This window comes from Arachis stenosperma, chromosome 4 (genome assembly GCF_014773155.1).
Source record: "Arachis stenosperma cultivar V10309 chromosome 4, arast.V10309.gnm1.PFL2, whole genome shotgun sequence".
In the NCBI taxonomy this organism is placed as follows: domain Eukaryota; kingdom Viridiplantae; phylum Streptophyta; class Magnoliopsida; order Fabales; family Fabaceae; genus Arachis; species Arachis stenosperma.
This window is the reverse complement of record NC_080380.1, coordinates 127,648,502-127,666,608: the sequence shown is the minus strand read 5'-3', so window position 1 is coordinate 127,666,608 and position 18,107 is coordinate 127,648,502. Positions and strand designations below refer to the sequence as shown.

At 34.5% G+C, this 18,107-nt stretch overlaps 2 protein-coding genes across 2 annotated transcripts; one reads left to right on the top strand and one right to left on the bottom strand.

Annotated features, from left to right (window-relative positions):
* Nucleotides 1-6,578: 6,578 nt before the first annotated feature.
* Nucleotides 6,579-8,970, bottom strand: LOC130973497 (WEB family protein At2g38370-like). Its single transcript, XM_057898052.1, has 2 exons — nt 8,603-8,970; nt 6,579-8,218 (listed from the first exon to the last, which is right to left on the bottom strand). The coding sequence occupies exons 1-2, from the start codon at nt 8,810-8,812 to the stop codon at nt 6,755-6,757; spliced, it is 1,674 nt and encodes a 557-aa protein (XP_057754035.1). The 5' UTR covers nt 8,813-8,970; the 3' UTR covers nt 6,579-6,754.
* Nucleotides 8,971-15,029: 6,059 nt separating this feature from the next.
* On the top strand, nt 15,030-16,142 carry LOC130975473 (uncharacterized). The gene has a single exon (XM_057900267.1). The coding sequence runs from the start codon at nt 15,030-15,032 to the stop codon at nt 16,140-16,142; it is 1,113 nt and encodes a 370-aa protein (XP_057756250.1).
* The last annotated feature ends 1,965 nt before the right edge of the window (nt 16,143-18,107 follow it).

The following is an 18,107-nucleotide window of genomic DNA, read 5'->3' as shown; positions in this document are numbered from 1 at the left end:
GCAAATTCGGAGCCAAAAACAAGAAAACAAACAGTAGAATTGGAAAGAGCTCACAAAAAAATCTTAGGGAGGGTCCCACTGTCTGCCACGTTAGTAGCCACCTTAGCAGATGGATGACATGTGGCGACATCTGAGTAGAGGGAGAAGACACGCTGGCAAGTGAGCTGGAACGCGGGTCAACCATTGAGTCAAACCGGGTCACGCACGGGTTGTTGGGAGGCTTTGTGGCGCGACAGGTGGAAGCTCTTGGACCGTGCGATCGTCACCAAAGATCCAACGGATGCTGAAGTGTCTAGAGATGAGGAGAACCTGATCAGATACCAGCCTTCGGGTGTCACGTGAGGGTGCGTCCGACGGCGGAAGGCGACGAGTCTGGAGGTGTTGGAATCTTGACGATGAGACGAACACATTGGTGGTGGTGGTGACGAACCTAAGCATCGAAAAACGATCAAGAAACAAAGGCAAAGAACACTGCCGGAAGAGAAAAAATAAAGGGGTTATGAACGAATTTTCATAGAAAAAAAAAGAAACCTATGCTCTTGATACCATATTATAAACAAGAGAGTAGTTTGAAAGAAGTGTTTTGTATATTATTCAGTTATGAGAAAAAGTACAATGTACAAGAGGTATATATAGGTGTTAGAAGAATCAAAATAATAAAATATAAAACCCTACAATTAATATACGGATATGCTATATAAATATAAATAATACTAATTGATCTAAATTGATTCTAATTATTCTCTAATATGGACATTGAAAAATAAAGAAAAAAAACTAGAATTTTCTATTCTTAACTCTATATCTTAAACACCAACAACTTCTTCTCCTCCTCTTCTCTCCTTTGACTGCATTTTGTCTACTCTTTCTTTCCATTTTTTTCACCAATTTACACCACCAGTTTCCACTTACCAACAAAATGGAGCTTTTCGCCCTGAGCAAAATCTCTTTTCGTTCCAACGAAAAGAGTTTGCCTGTATCCATGTATTACACCCAACTGATCCATCTTTGTGTTAAATCCCATATTAAGCTCCATATAAAATATAAAAAAGTGACTATTTTAATATTCTAAAAATTTATGTTATAAAATGTCACTTAAACAATAAAAATAATATTTTAATAGCGTTAGGTACTTTCTTTACTATTTTTGAATTCGGTGCAACTAGATATCCATCATAGTTAATCTTTTATTCAATCATTATCTATTATAATAATTACTTGTAGATATTATATCTCAAATCTTTTTTCATATATTTAAATTTTAACATTATATCTCTTTAAAGTTTGAATATTTAAATTTAAATATAACAAAACAAAAATAACAAACTAAAATTAAACTTTAACCAAATTTAAATTAAAATAATACTATCAAAATCAATTTTTTTTATTTTAAGACTGCTATATATGATTCTTTTCGGTTCTAATTAACAAGAATAATGAACACAATTGTTTTTGGATGAATTTCAGATGTATTAAGAAAATATTTAGTATGTAATTTTGTAATTTTAAATGTGTTATAAAATCATTTATATTAAGAAAAATATAAATACGGATTTGAACGAATTTTGAATGTGTACTAAAAGTATTTTGTGTATTATCTTATTATTTTGGATGTGTTAAAAAATTATTTATGTTAAAAAAATATAAATACAAATTTAAATAAATTTTGGATATGTACCAAAAATATTTTGTGTTAACTTATTATTTTGGATGTGTTATGACTTATGAACATATGTAAAATAATAAAAAAAAACTATCACAAAAATAATCACGTGAGAAAAAAAAAATATTCAGATACAAGCTTATGGAACTAAAATATAATTAGATACGGAAGAGAATATGGAATACTATTTTGTTGATAAGTTGATTTTATTATTTGTTATTTTGGATATGTCGTAAGCATATTTAAAATATTACATCAAATATTCATAACACATCTAAAATTATATAATTGTACATAAAATGAATTATGAACGCATCTAAAATTAAAGCCACATTTCAAAAAAAAAAATATATATATATATATATATATATATATATATATATATATAATTAAATTTATCGAAATAGAGTGAACATAGAAAATAATTTTGTGTTATAATTGAAAAAATAACTAATTTTTATGAAAATATCTACATTTTCTTATTTAATATTTTAATTTTTTTTGTGTAGATTTACTCAAATAAATTAAAATATGAAATATTTTATTTGTAGTAATTCTATTATTAAAATCAAATAGGATCAACTTAGTTATTATTAAATAAATAAATTATTATATTTTTTTAAGTATAACTAAAGATGTTGATTCTTATATTTCTTAACATACTAGGATAATAAATAACAACAATAAAGTATTGTCTCATTAGGTAGAGTCGACTACATGAATCAAACGACGTCATTAATCTCTGTTATGTATCATGTCGAGAGATAATATACTAAGATAAAAAAAAATACAAAATATCTAGGACATATAATAGAGAAGAAACAAAAAGTTACAAGAGAGAGAAAGAAGAAACGTGAGAGAAGAAATAATAAAGTAACTGTTTTATGATGTATGAAGAAAATTAAAGAAATTTTAATAATTAAAATTTAAATTAATCTCAATTACCAATGTATTTATCTATAAAATTGTAATGTGTTTTAATTAAAATTTAATTAAATAATATTATTTAAATTAAAAGACCAAGTAAAAGCTAAAAGTTAAAAGAAAAATTAGCGATTTTTGTTTTGAATTTTGATAGAAATGTCAAATTCCACAATTATAAACACAAAGGAGAATATTTCACTACCAATTTGCAAGAGCTTAAGAATTCATGTGAATCAGATCACCAAGGAAAAAAAAAGAATTATTCAAGTGAATGATCTCTGCAGAACTAGAATTAGCATAGAAAGCAATAACTAGGGGGAGCTGCTATGGTGTTGAAGGATAGATTCTTCAGCAGGTGCTTATATTGCGTGTTCTAATGTGGTGGAAACACGCGTCCACCTAAAATATTTATTGCTTCAATATCTGTTGCGGTTGCAGGTAGACATTGCAGATGTGAATCTCACGACTCAGAATAGCTAGTCAAAATCGAAGTGATTAACAGGTAAATTAAGAAAGATTAATGACTTAAGCAAGTGGAAAATAAATATAATATAATATAATAATTTTTTATTTTTATATTCAGGCTTTAGTTTGCTGAAAAAATTGAGTGGGCCTGAGGCGTGCAGGTACAAAGGAGCAAAAGGTTCCATTTTTTTAAAATCCAAAAACACAAAAAAGAGAACGTACGCACGCTAAGTACGCAACCTTTACTTCTTATAACTTACTTAACCATTTAGCACCCTAGTAATATAATTAAAGATATTGAGAAATTAACTCTACAAATAAATACATATTATTCTCCATAAAATAAAATAATATATCACACATGTAAAATAGGTTCTTTATAATTACTTGGTATTGATACAAAAAAGATGACCGTAAAACTAAAAAATATAGTGCTTAATTTTTTTATTGAGATATAAAAAATAATAATGTTGACTACAGATATTTCACGTATTATACGTTACTTGAATTTTTTAGCGGTTGTTTTATTCTTATGTATTACCAATATAAATTTAAACATAATTTACTGTTACAAAATATTAACGTTAAAAATATCATATATTAAAATAATACATAATATATAATTTAAGATTATAATTTGTAAAATTACTTAATATAAAAAAATTACTTAATATAAAAAAATAGTAAAAATCTTTTGTAAAGAGTATGAAAGAATTTTTTTATGTAAATAAATTTAATTAATTATAATTTAAATTAACAATAAAATAATATTTAATGTCAAATTAATATAATTATTTATATTCATTATTATTTACATAATGAATATAAGTAAGTAACATAAATTATTAAATACAGATATAACTACTTAATATCATTAATTATATTATAATTATTAATAAATTCCACATGAATAAGTTATTTATTTTTTTCAACAGATAATTAAATTATTTAATTAATTATTGTTTCAATAATTAATGTAAATTATTAATTCAATATAAATATAATTAATTATTATAATTATCAATAAGTTACTTTAAATTTAATTATTTAACCATTTTTATTTTTTTTATAAACAAATTTTTTTGTAATAACTATCATATGGCAAGTTATTATTAAAAGGAGAAAATCTCTTTTTAGAGAGACTTACTCCTGCCTCTCTCCTTTTGGATAGTGTGCTGGGACTCTTATCTATTCTTCTTCAATAGTTGGTCCCTGTATATGTCAGAAAGAAAATTTCAACTATTGACTCTTTAGAAGTGCCTTAAGCCTTTTACTCATTATCGTTAACGTAAATTATAAAGTAAATGCGGGAGAAAAGAAAAAGATAATTAACACACTATATAAGTTTGTCTAACGATTTAAAAAATAATACTTCTGCTTCTGTATCATTTTATATTTTATTTCGATAATTATCCTATTTCGTAAAATGTAAACTATAAATTCTAAAATGTAACTTATAAAAGCTATTAACTTTAAAACATAACTCTTGTTCATACTCTGACTCAACAGTAAAGGCCCAGGTCCAAATAAAAGGCCTAATCCCACGAATTGAGCCTCACTCGACACCGACCTTCGTCTTACGAAGTCGGTGCTCACCACGACTTGTTCTAAAGAAGTCGGGAACGGAGGTTAGCTGGCAGATAAGCACTCATTCAGATGAGTAACTGCCCCTAAAATCTCTCTAACCACTTCTAGTATCCATATCTTAACCTCCCCAAGATAAAGGGACGGTTAACACCCTAAAAAAGTGGCACTACTTCAACGGTGGTTATTGGTTCACCACTATAAATACACTGACATTCCTCAGGTATCTCTAAGTCCCAATACTCTCTAAACTTGCTTAGACCCTTGCTAACTTAGGCATTGGAGTGTCTTTGCAGGTACCACCCCCCATTCTTTCACGCGCACAAGTCGGACGGAGGCCCTCCAGGTGCCGATCCACACGAAGGTGCGCGTGAAAGAATGGGGGGTGGTACCTGCAAAGACACTCCAATGCCTAAGTCAGCAAGGGTCTAAACAAGTTTAGAGAGTATTGGGACTTAGAGATACCTGAGGAATGTCAGTGTATTTATAGTGGTGAACCAATAACCACCGTTGAAGTAGTGCCACTTTTTTAGGGTGTTAACCGTCCCTTTATCTTGGGGAGGTTAAGATATGGATACTAGAAGTGGTTAGAGAGATTTTAGGGGCAGTTACTCATCTGAATGAGTGCTTATCTGCCAGCTAACCTCCGTTCCCGACTTCTTTAGAACAAGTCGTGGCGAGCACCGACTTCGTAAGACGAAGGTCGGTGTCGAGTGAGGCTCAATCCGTGGAATTAGGCCTTTTGTTTGGACCTGGGCCTTTACTGTTGGACCAGTGTATGAACAATAATTATATTTATTAGATATTTATAATAGTTAAAAATAAAAAATACGAGAGATTTTTTTATTCCTTTATATATATTATTTAATAGTTAAAAATAAAAAAGAAGTTATTTGACGGACTTATCCCGCCGGCCCGCCAGCCCGCCATTAGGCAGGGCGGGCTAGGATTCTAAGACCGTCTCAGTAGATAGGGCGGGGCGGGCTTTTGGCGGGGTGGGGCGGACTTCCCCACTTGCCACCCCTAAAATAATGTAGCTGCACAAATAGCATCTTTGCAAAAAATATATTAGCATGATGATTCCACTTACATCAGTTTCTACTGATAAAGTTCAACTGGCATCCGTTTACAAAAATATTTAACTTAACTTTATTACGTAAATAAATTTTATTAATTATAATTTAACTTAACACAAACAAAAATATTTAATTTTGATATAGTATAATTATGTATATTAATTATTATTTAAATAATAAATATAAGTCATTAATATAAATTTTTTATTAAATAAAGATATACCTATTTATAATAATTAATTGTTATAATTATTAATAAGGTAAACATGAATAAATTATTCACTTTCTTCAATAGATAATTAAATTATTTTATCATGTCTATCGTTTAAAATAATAATATAAATTATTAATTATGTATACACATAATTAGTGTTTATAATTATTAATAAATTACTTGAAACTTAATTATTTCACATAAAAATTTCAATCCCATTATTTTTTCCTACTAAGGCCTGTTAGTTTTGTTAGGGTAACGTAACCTCCATATATTTTGCGGAACCCATGATTATATCTATGGGGTTTTTATCACTTCCCACAACCCACCAAAAATCCAACTTCCATGGCCCAGCGGACCAATAACACAACTCCACCAAAAACCAAATATTACATTCCAAAAAAAATTACTTTTGTAAACTTAATTAATTAGCCTTTCTTAATGATTATCTAGACATCTATCAAGTTGAGACAATTTCTGAAAAGCAACACCCAGTTGCCAGCACCAAATGCAACGGCTCAGGCCAAGCCATCATTCTTGAGGGACACGCGTTTTCCTTCATTTTTTGACAACTAAGCTTCAGCATGTGTTGAGGAATCTTTCTTCAGCATCACAGAATTTTCCTAACTAGGGAGGTTAGTATACAAATATAAACACAACAAAAACAGCTGACAAATGAATATCATACTACCAGTTTTCAAGAGGATAAGTTAAGAACTCTAGAACTAGAACGTAGCATAGGAAGCATAAATAGGTGATTAATATACAAACAACCGTGTACATAGAAAACAAGATGAAACAACATATTAATTGATCAAACTGATTCTATCACCTCAAATTCAACATTGGCTTCTTCTTCTTCTTCTTCTTTTGTTGTTTAGACAAGAGAAGTGAGAATCTCACAAACCCAAATTTCTTTCTCTTGGAAGAAAACTGCTTCTGTCCATTTTCTTTCTCAATTTGTGTATCAATGGATGAATCAGAATTTTGTTTGCCAAGCATCTGACCCAATGACATCTTCCTTTTCACAAAGCTTCTTTCTCCAGGCAACATGGATTCAATATCTTGCGGCGGAAGCAGCTTCCGGCTCAGTATTTGTCCTATCGATAGCGTTGGCTTAAGAACCGGCTTGGTTTCATCATTTACAATATTCAATCCATTCACATCAAGTAATATTGATTCTCTCTGATGGTGAGATGGATAAGAGGTCTTGAACTTGGTAGAATTTTGTACCGAGGAGCGTCTCTTGTGACTCTCGGACCGCCACTTCCTTAGAGCCTCCTCTACCACTAGCTTCCCTCTATTCGCCACCTCGACCCTTTCCAAAGCTTCATCAAGGACCTTCTTGCTGGATTTCAATTCTTCCAAAGCTTCCTCTGCCTTCTTTAAGATTTTCTCTTTTTCCAAATTCGCCTCATCAACTTCAAGCATGGCACTGAAAACTTTCTTCTTGTATTGTTCCTCAGCATCTTGAGCTTTGCAGGCAAGAGAAGTATACTCTTCAAATGAAAGAGTAACACCATCATGCTTTTCGGGTGAATTCTCAATCTCATGATTAGATAAAGCATTGATTTCTGCAATGGCAGCTGCTTCAGCGGCTCTAGCAGCTTCCTTCATTTTCCTGGCAGCAACCAATCTAATTTCTGCAGTTGTTATCATACTTCTAGTCTGTTCAATCTCAGACATTGTCCTCGAAACTTCTGACTTGGCGGCTTCTCCAATTTTCTTGAAATGCTCTGTCTCAGAACTCAATCGATGGAGCTCTCTCGTGATATCCGAAGGGTCACCGGAAACACACTTGATTTCAGCATCTTTTGCCAGTTCTATTCTAAGTCTGGTCTGTTTAAGTTCTTCTTCAAGAGAAGATATTTTCAATGAATTCTGACTAAGCCTCTCGCGGGTTCTCTCAAGCGAGATTCTTTCCTTGTCTAATTTCTTATTAAGCGATTCGACAGAAGCTCGAACATCAGCAAGATCATTAGTAGTTCTTGTTAGGTTCAACTTGGCCTGCTTCAATTCCATTAGTATCAAAGCCGGAGAAGACGAAGGGCAGGGAATAAAACCTTCCTTAGAAGCTTGTTGCTTTCTAACATCCAACACATTTTCTTCATTCTCTTTGGCTTCGGCTTCCTCCTTCTGTAGCTTTGTTCTCAAATCTTCAACAAGCCTTTTGGTACTCTCCAATTCCTTTAACACATCAAGAGTTTCCCTCTCTTTGAGGATCAATTCTTTCTCCAACACCATGGCCTGCTCCTCCAGTTTTGCACCGTCCACCTCTTCTCCGCCGTGTTGCTAACGAAAGTGGAAGCAACTTCAGTAATAACCATCTTAAGGAAATGTCATTTGAAAGAGAAGCATAATTCAAAAAAGAAAATACGGAATAATAAAGCAAAATCAAAGGATTTTTCACATTCTTTTACTATTTTTTTATTGTTAAACTGAAATTTAATTTATAATATTTATAAGTAAATACTAGCAGTTTTTTTCCCTCAACGATCTCTTGTACCATTTTTAACCTGGTATAAAATAATTTTATGGCAGAATAAAAAATTTCAAAAACATTTCTACTACACATGAGAACTACCACTATTCATCTTTATCTTCCCAGTTTTGTATACACAACACAGTAACAAAAGGGGAAAAAAGGAAAAAGAGAGGATTATAAGAATAGCATACATGGTGAGAATGAAAAGGAAGCGGAAGAGAAGGAATAATAGGCTTCCAGAAACCGATGCCACCGAATCGAGTAACTGCCTCCTTCACAGATTCAAAGGGCACAGAAGTATCAATCTCACCCCTCACACTCACACTCACAGTCTTCTTCTCAGAACACTTTCGAGGTTCATGTTGATGCGTCGTCGTTTTCACTGGTTCTTCTTCCTCCATTTCCAGTTCCAACAGAGGCAAACGCGGCCTTAGGTAGCTGAGACTAACGAGTAACGAGGGCGTGTTGTTAGAGATGGAATTTTGAAAGACGAAGAAAACACCCAAACCATAATAGGACGACAACACAAAACAACAGCCTGGGCACACTGTTCAGTGTCAGGGTGGTAGTAACAAAGTTTCAAACGGGTTTTTTTTTTTTTTCTTTTATAAATAAAAAAATTCATTATTTAAAAAAAATTAAAAAAAAAACCTTCTTTATCAGGATATAATCTTTTTTAGGATATTGGATGCATTTTGCTAAGAAGTTAGGCGAAGGCGTAAGTAGTTTTTTCCTTCCAAAGATTTGAGGTTAAAATAAAAATTATTTTTAATTTTTTTTATTATTAAAATCATCTTTAATATTATAAAATGTTATAAAATTATTTTTTATTTTAATTTTTTTTATTAAATTATCTTAATAATTAATAAAATTAAAATTAAAAAAAAATTCTTCTATTCCTACTCCGGTCCCTCTTTAGTTCTCAACTACAATTATGTCGGTATCGATCTCAATAGCGTCGTTTCAGCTTTAGTCACTTATTTGGATCTCTTACTCCAATAGTTTTAGCTTTGGCTGCCGTCATCACGTCGTTCTCTATCACTGTCGTTCTTATCCTTAGCTACAGATGCGACAGCGCCAGTAGCAGTAGCTTCCCACATGTCGTTAACGGATGGCAGCAACACCACCCTCCTTTGAGTTCTCTATTTCTATCTTCGTTCTTCCTTTCTTTTTATTTTTTTTTTAATTTTTGAAGAGCATAAATATCATTTTTTTATTTTTGTAATTTCTGTTATTGCTGATTTTGGATATAAAATTGTGATTGTTGATTATTGAATTATTGTTTAATCTAAAATTTTTGTTGATTTATTTTGTGGATGTTGCTGTTGATTTAATTTAGAGCTGTTGTTGTTACTGAAAGAAAAGTGTTGGGAATAATGAGTGGGTAATAATAATTTAGGATGATAAACAGGTAATAAAGAGAAAAAAGGTGTATTGGTTATGACGGCAGTGGTGATGGTTATTGTGGCAGTGGTGATAATAGTGAGAAAAGGGAGAGGGAGGAGATGCAAAGCAATAATGATGATGTAAAGTTAATAGTGAGGGTGTGGAGATTTTTTTATTATTTTTGTTTAAGGATAAAATTGTTTAAAAAATATTATTTATGAGACAAAAGAACGATTTTATAATGTTTTGTAACATTGAGAATGATTTTAATAATAAAACAAGTCGAAAACGATTTTAATTATATTTGTATATTTTTTAATTAATTTAATTTTATTTAAATATTTTAAATTTAAATAAATATATTTTATATTAATAATTTAATTGAATTTACTAAAAAGAAATGTAATTGTATTATTATTTTTGTATAATTAATTATTTATTATGTTTTAAAAATAACAATTTAAAATTGTTAATTTTAAAAATTAAAAAATAAGCATACTAGTGTTATTTTTAAACAAAAAATTTTAAACAAAAAATCATGAATATTTTTATAAATTTAAATTTAATGTATAATTAATATAAAATATATATATTTAACTATATAATATTACATCATAAAAAATAATTATTATTTTTGTTGATTATATAAATAATCGTAAAAAATAAATATAATTATATAATTATATTAAATATTTTATACTATTAATATATTAAAATTAAACTATTTTTATTTATAAAAAAAAACCCTTCAAACGGGATTTCGATTTCCCCCTACCTCCACTACCCGCGTTTATTTGGAAATTAAGATATTTCTTCTTTTATTGTACAAACTCGGTTAAAGAAATAAACAAAGGGCAACGTTGTGGTGTAAAAAGAAAATATTTCTACGCATGAGGAACTATATAGTGTCTACACTCGAAGATAACGCATGGATAACTACTCTACTGTGACGGTTCAGAAAGTGGTCATAATTGATTTGATATATTGTAAGTTCTGTAGTATTTTGAGTATTTTGCAGCACGCTTATTATTTTTTATGTGGAAGAGAGCTGAGTGCATCTCATAATGATAGGAGAAGAGATGAGTTTTTTATTGTTATGGTATAAATAAATTGGTCTCTCCAATTTGTTTCATTTTTTAAATCAACAATCACAAATCGGATTGTCCGATTTGTGTTTTTGAAAATAAAAAAAATTTTAATGTTGAAATCGGACCGTCCGATTTCTATTTTAAAAAATAAAAAAATTAAAAATACAAAACGGACCATGCGATTTGTAGTTTTTTTTTTATCAAACAAAACCGACCCTCCGATTTGTACTTTATTTTTTTCAAACAAATCGGACCGTCCAATTTGAATAAAACACCATATAAAAAAAGACACCTAATCTTCTCATAACAATGTATTACACATATATTTATACAATATAAAAAAAATTAGCCTTTTTGCAGCATGCCAGAGATTAGTAATTTTGTTTTAAATTTGAGGCCATTTTTTTTAAATAAATAATTTATTTATTTTAATTATTAAAATATATATTTTGTAGTGTATTTAGTAATTTGCATCACATTAATGTATTTTATTTATATTGCAAACAAGATATATTAAATTTGAAAAAATACACATATTTTTTTTATAGTATAAATAAAATACATTTATAATGATATCATTTACAGTATAAATGAGATGTGTGTATTTGTAAATAAAAAAATATAATTTTAAAATTAATAAAATATATTAATAATTTAAATTGGACCAAACCCTTAAAAATAGAACGTTTCAAATAATAGGACGGTTTCAAATTATAGAGAAGACCGAAGATAATAGTTTTAAAATAATAGGAAAGATAGGCGGTTTTAACTTATTAATAGGCGATTGTGCTGATTTTAAATGAACAGTTTTAAATTACGTGTACCCTAGTCGTCGCCCATTAATCAACGAGTTAAAACGGTTTATTTTTCCTATTATTTTAAAACCGTTCATCTTTTCTATTATTTAAAACGTTCTATCTTTAAAAGTTTGTTTAAATTTAAATTATTAATATTTTTTATTATTTTTAAAAATTATATTTTTTCTTTACAAATATACCGTGATAATGAATATATCTCGTTTACGGTGTAAACGAGATATGTTTAAGTTTCAAGGAGATGCATTTATAATTATTTTGTTATTTTGTAAACGAAATAAATTAATGTGATATAAATTAGTAAATGCGTTACAAATTATATATTTTGATAATTAAAATAATTAAATTATTTATTAAAAAAATTTGCTAAATTTGATGGAGTTAATTTATTTATAATAAGCCATCTGGGTTATTGAGAGACAACTTTTATTGTTAGACACATTTTTTATTTTTTACTCCATATCAAAGCCCTTGTCACATGTAAGGTAGTCAAAATCGTGACTTAACTCGTGAAATCACATTTGGATTTTGCAGCTCCTTTCCATTTTAATTTTATTGTTCGAGTGACAACAGTGTTGTTTGCGTGGAATCGCCGAGTAAAGTCGCGAAATCGCTGGAATCATGATTTTGTTGGCGATCCCGTGTGAGAGGAAGAAGACTCATCCATCCATAAACGGTGTTTCATTGTTTTCTAACCTTGTTTAAAATTCGTCAAATCCAGCCCAAAACGTATAGAAGAAAGTTAAAAAGGAACCCTAGAATGGAGTAAAGTTCTTGCAACAGGGGCATTCTTCAAACCAAAAGTAGAGAAAAGCAGAGGCATCACATACAGTGCGACTGGCGCTGTCTTCCTCCTTTACGAGGAGGGCTAATCGGGAGCTTGAACAGAAAAGCAAGGAAGGTGAAAGAAAATGTAATACCAACATCTCCTTTATGCAGTGGTTTTGCGGTGTCTCTTCATGAAAACTGAGTGACCCAAAACCTAGGAGGGGAGTGTAGAAAAGATATTCCAAAGAAATTTTATGGACAATATACTCAACATGCCAAAGGAGATGGATTTGCCATTGGAAGGAGCTTTGTAAGCGCAATCATAGGGTATTTGGATTGCAGCGAGTGTTGGGGATCTAGGTTGGGGAGAAACGGGTTGGGAAAGGGTGTCTGATTGTGATGGGGATAAGGATGAGTAGCTTATGTTGGGTCGGTCCAATTGTGAACCTAGACCTATGTCAATAAAAAAATAAAAAAGGAACACTAGTAAATTTGTGTTCTGAAACATTTAAATTAGTAAATTTGCTAATGTGTGGTTTGAATGTGCAGCTCTTTTCTTTTTATAAATATATAAATATTCTGAATGCGATTATATTTTTAAATTGTTAAATAAATATTTTTAAAATTATTTAATAAAATTTCTTTAGTGTTATATTCAATTATGTGTAATTTTGTTATATTTCTTATATTTTTTAGATTTTATGATTTATGAGTTAAATTTACATTTTGTCTAACGATTTTATGAATTACGATTTTGCATTAGTTTTTCGTGTCGGAATGAAAAATATGATTTTACTACTTTGGTCACATGAATTAAACTATAAATTTTAAGAAATGACTAAACAAGGAAAAAGTATTTTAATATAAATTAAAAATGGTAATAATTTATTTGTTGTTATTTTTATATAAAGTTGATAGTAAAAAATTGTTAAAAAATTTAACAGATTAGTCAAGAATTATTAAATAATAATTTAGCCAAATTTATTAAATTATTTAACAAATTTTTATTATCAATTTCGTATAAAATAACTGTACGTGAATTTTTATCATTAAAAAATATTTAAAATATCAAAATATATCACCTAACAATAAATAATATATCAATTCACCTATGCATCTCCCTCCCCCTTCCCTCCCTTTTAACGTGAAGATATTAAAAAAGTTATTGTGCAAATTATTAAATTTCTTTATTCATATATTTAGTGTTAAATAATTATTTTCATGACTTTTCTACTATTGTTTCGAAATGCCAAATTAAAATGTCTAATTTTTTTATGATTATCATGTTTACTCAAATGGAAAATAATTGATTCTTTATTCTATTGTCTCTCAAACTATTCTACTACCAGAGTAAAAAATACACTGATAAACTATTCTATTGTCTCTCAAATAAGTGATTATTTGGTGGACCATGTAGAACGGGGCCCACAGTGGGAGTCACATGTGATGTGACTTATGAGAAACGGTAACAAACAATATTGTATCAGTGATCAGTTTGTGATTATGACTTGTAAAGAAACTAACTGGAACTGGAAGTGGAACGGAGCCTACCCTTTTTTTTTAACGGTATTTTTTAGTCTAATAAATTAATAATTAATCTGTTGTACCTACTTGAGTCTTTTTCTTTTTCCGTATGGTATGATATCATAATTTGGTTAAAGGATTCAGCCCAAACAAATAAATAAAAAAAATGTAAAAACATTGAAACAGAAATTATTTTTAATATAAAGATAAAAATAGTATTTAAAATATATTACAATATTGTGAAAGTGTAAAAAAAATGTTCAACACGTATTTTGCGTGTTACTAGGATGATAACACATATTTAATATATTTTTTTAATGTTGCTAAAATGATGACACGTATCCAATACGTATTCTGTGTGTTATAACACATTGCGTATTAACTCTCTATCTACAAAATTTATTCACATTGTCACGGTAAATTTTAGAATGTTATATTTTGTTACGGCTCGACCCAAAAGGGAACGTGGGCCGACCTGACCCACTCACAACCCGACCTGAACGGTAGGATGACACGCCCACATTCGACCCGCACACGCATCCGGGAAAGCTGGCCGCCACAGCTGTACAAGGAAACTTCGAAGAAGGTGGGTTCTGCCCTCGTGGGACCCACATCTGACATCGTATATAAGGGGAGGGTCCTACCCCTCTCCCAAGGTACGTCACACACCCCAAAAATCCATTTCTGACCTGCACACTAACTGACTAGAGCGTCGGAGTGTCTTTGCAGGTGACCCCCCTCCTTCCACAACGAGAGCTCGGCTACCCGGCTGACCGGATCCTAGCACGACCGCGATTGAAGCGTTCCCAGCTCCGCAAAACTCCACCCGAACCGTCCGGTAACCGTTCGATAGAACATTGGCGCCGTCTGTGGGGATTCTTCTGAATGGAAGTCGTGCCGGGCTTTGGAGACCAAGGCCGAACAGCCGGCGCAGAGGGGGTAGCCTCTGTCGCCTCACCGGGAGGGCGACGAAGGTCCTCCCGACAACACGCCGAATCACGCACAAGGATGCGGGAGACACGACCCTTCGGAGAATAATGCAGGAGTTACGCCATAGGGTCCAGAACCTGGAACGACAACTAGCCGATCAGGAGCGCGATCGACGAAGCACAGATCCTAGCTACCTCCCGTCCCCTGAAAGCCGGGAGCGAGATTCCCGCCAGAGTCTCCCCCGGCACGCCTCCGCATCCAGAACGGAAGTGGAAAGCACCCGAGAAGATTCGCCCATCCCGAGAAGACGAAACGACACAATCATCTACTCTCGAGGCAAGAAAATGTGTCACCCGGGACAAGACCGCGAAGACAGAGAAGGGAGGCCTATGAGGACGCAGCGACCCGTGATAATGGGCGCCACCCTGTTCCATCGGTCCATCCTTGAGGTCCGGTTGCCGAAGCACTTCGACAAACCAACGGACATGAGGTACGATAGAACCCAAGACCCTATGGAGCACCTCACGGCCTTCAAGGCTAGAATGAATCTGGAGGGAGCAGGAGACGAGGTGAGGTGCCGGGCCTTCCCGGTCACCTTGGCTGGACCTGCGATCCGGTGGTTTAACAGCCTCCCGCAAGGATCCATCTATGGGTTTTCGGACATCAGCCGTGCCTTCCTAGCTCAATTCACAACACGAATAGCAAAGGCAAAGCACCCGATCAATCTGCTCGGGATAACCCAAAGGTCTGAGGAGACGACCAGAAAATACCTGGACTGCTTCAACGACGAATGCTTGAAAATTGACGGCCTAACCGACTCGGTGGCCAGCCTCTGTTTGACGAACGGCCTCCTGAACGAGGATTTCCGAAAACACCTCACCACGAAACCGATTTGGACGATGAACGAAATCCAAACGGTAGCTAAGGAATACATAAATGACGAGGAGGTGAGCCAGGTCGTGGCTGCCAATAGGCAGCAAGGTAACGGAGAGAGACAAAAAGAACAAGGCGGAGGGCCGAGCAAGGCACCCAGAACGTTTCCTCGGATTGGGAAATTCACCAACTACACTCCACTCACTCTCCCCATCATGGAAGTTTACCAGCAAATAGCCGAGAAAGGAATCTTGTCGAAGCCCCGACCACTCAAGGACCGCACGGGGGGAAACAAGAGCCTCTACTGTGACTACCACAAGGGCTATGGGCACCAAACACAGACCTAAGGGATGCACTAGAGCAAGCCATAAGGGACAGTAAACTCTCGGAATTCTCCCATCTCATAAGGGAGCCGAGGAGGCGACATCGAGACCAAGACGAGGAAGGCAAGACCCGGGTGGCAAAGCGGCGACAAGAACCAGAAGACAAAGACCACGGTCTCACTGTGATAAACGTAGTAACCGCCAAAAACACCGCACCAAGGTCGAGATCGGCGCACAAGAAAGACGCCAAGATCCTGGCGGTCTCCTCCGCGCCGATGCGAAGCTCTAAGAAGCCCCCATGTATCTCCTTCAGCCCGGAAGATCAGTGGTTCGACGAGGCCCCTGAAAGTCCACCCATGGTCATCACGACCAGGGTGGGAACAGGCCTCGTAAAACGAATCCTTTTTGACACGGGGGCAGACTCGAACATCATGTTCCGCAACGTGTTCGATGTACTGGGATTAAGGGACGCCGACCTATCGACTCATCAGCACGGGGTCATCGGGTTAGGCGACCACTTCATCAAGCCAGATGGAGTAATATCCCTGCCAATTTCCGTGGGACAAGCCCAAGGCCGAAGATCGGCAATGGCTGAGTTCGTGGTTCTCCGAGATTCCACGGCCTACAACGTCATCTTGGGGAGGAAGACGATTAACGATGTTGAAGCAATAATCAACACAAAGCTACTAGTCATGAAGTTTGTTACCGACGACGGATCTATAGGGTCCATAAGGGGAGACCTAGAAACGGCAGTCGCTTGCGACAACGCCAACCTCTCCCTAAGGAAGAAATCTAAGGAAGCATCGGGAGTGTTCCTGGCTGACCTAGACGCTAGGGTAGACGACAAGCCCAGACCAGAACCAGAGGGGGACCTGAAAAAGTTTAGGGTCGGTGACATGGAGGAAAACTTCACGTTTGTCAATAGAAACCTCCCACATGAATTGAAGGAGCCTCTGGTGGAAATGATCAGGGCCAATGGGGATTTGTTTGCCTGGACACCGGCCGACATGCCGGGCATAGACCCCGAAGTCAAGTCGGAAGCATGCCCGGTAGCCCAACGGAGGAGAAAGATGTCGCGGGAGAGGGCGGAGGAGGTGGCCAGGCAGACGGCCGGCCTCCTAGAAGCAGGATTCATACGAGAACTAGACTACTCGACCTGGCTCTCGAATGTGGTTCTGGTAAAGAAGCACAGCGGCAAATGGAGAATGTGCGTAGACTACTCCGACCTTAACAAGGCATGCCCTAAAGATTGTTTCCCTCTCCCCAACATAGACGCACTTGTCGACGCAGCGGCGGGCTACCGGTATCTGAGCTTTATGGATGCGTACTCCGGCTACAATCAGATACCGATGCACCGACCCGACGAGGACAAGATAGCATTTATAACGCTTGGGGGAACCTTCTGTTATAAGGTGATGCCGTTCGGCTTAAAAAACGCGGGGGCAACATACCAAAGACTGATGAACAAAATATTCCGTGACCTCATAGGTAAGACGGTAGAAGTCTATGTGGACGACATCCTCGCAAAAACTACGCAACCAGATGACCTCCTGAGTGACCTGGCAAATGTATTCGCATCTCTCCGACAACACGGCATGAGGCTTAATCCCCTCAAATGCGCCTTTGCCATGGAAGCTGGAAAGTTCCTAAGGTTCATGATAACTCAAAGGGGGGTAGAAGCTAACCTTGAGAAATGCCAAGCGATACTCCAAATGAAGAGCCCGGGTTGTATCAAGGACGTCCAGAGATTGGCAGGGCGACTTACCGCGTTATCCCATTTTCTCGGAGCTTCGGCAACAAAAGCCCTACCCTTCTTTAACCTCATGAGGAAAGGGATAGCGTTTGAATGGACGCCCGCATGCGAGGAAGCTTTTAGACACTTCAAGGAAATCCTAGCGGCACCCCCTGTGCTCGGGAAGCCAATGAACGGGGAGCCGTTATACCTATATCTTGCCATAACAGGAGAAGCCCTGGCCGCGGTTTTGGTAC

Excerpts from the sequence above, each read along its gene's own strand:
- LOC130973497 (XM_057898052.1), bottom strand. The coding sequence starts at position 8,812 with ATGGAGGAAGAAGAACCAGTGAAAACGACGACGCATCAACATGAACCT. Across the intron at positions 8,219-8,602 it reads TTCCTTTTCATTCTCACCAT|CAACACGGCGGAGAAGAGGT; the intron begins GTATGCTATTCT and ends CACTTTCGTTAG.
- LOC130975473 (XM_057900267.1), top strand. The coding sequence starts at position 15,030 with ATGCAGGAGTTACGCCATAGGGTCCAGAACCTGGAACGACAACTAGCC.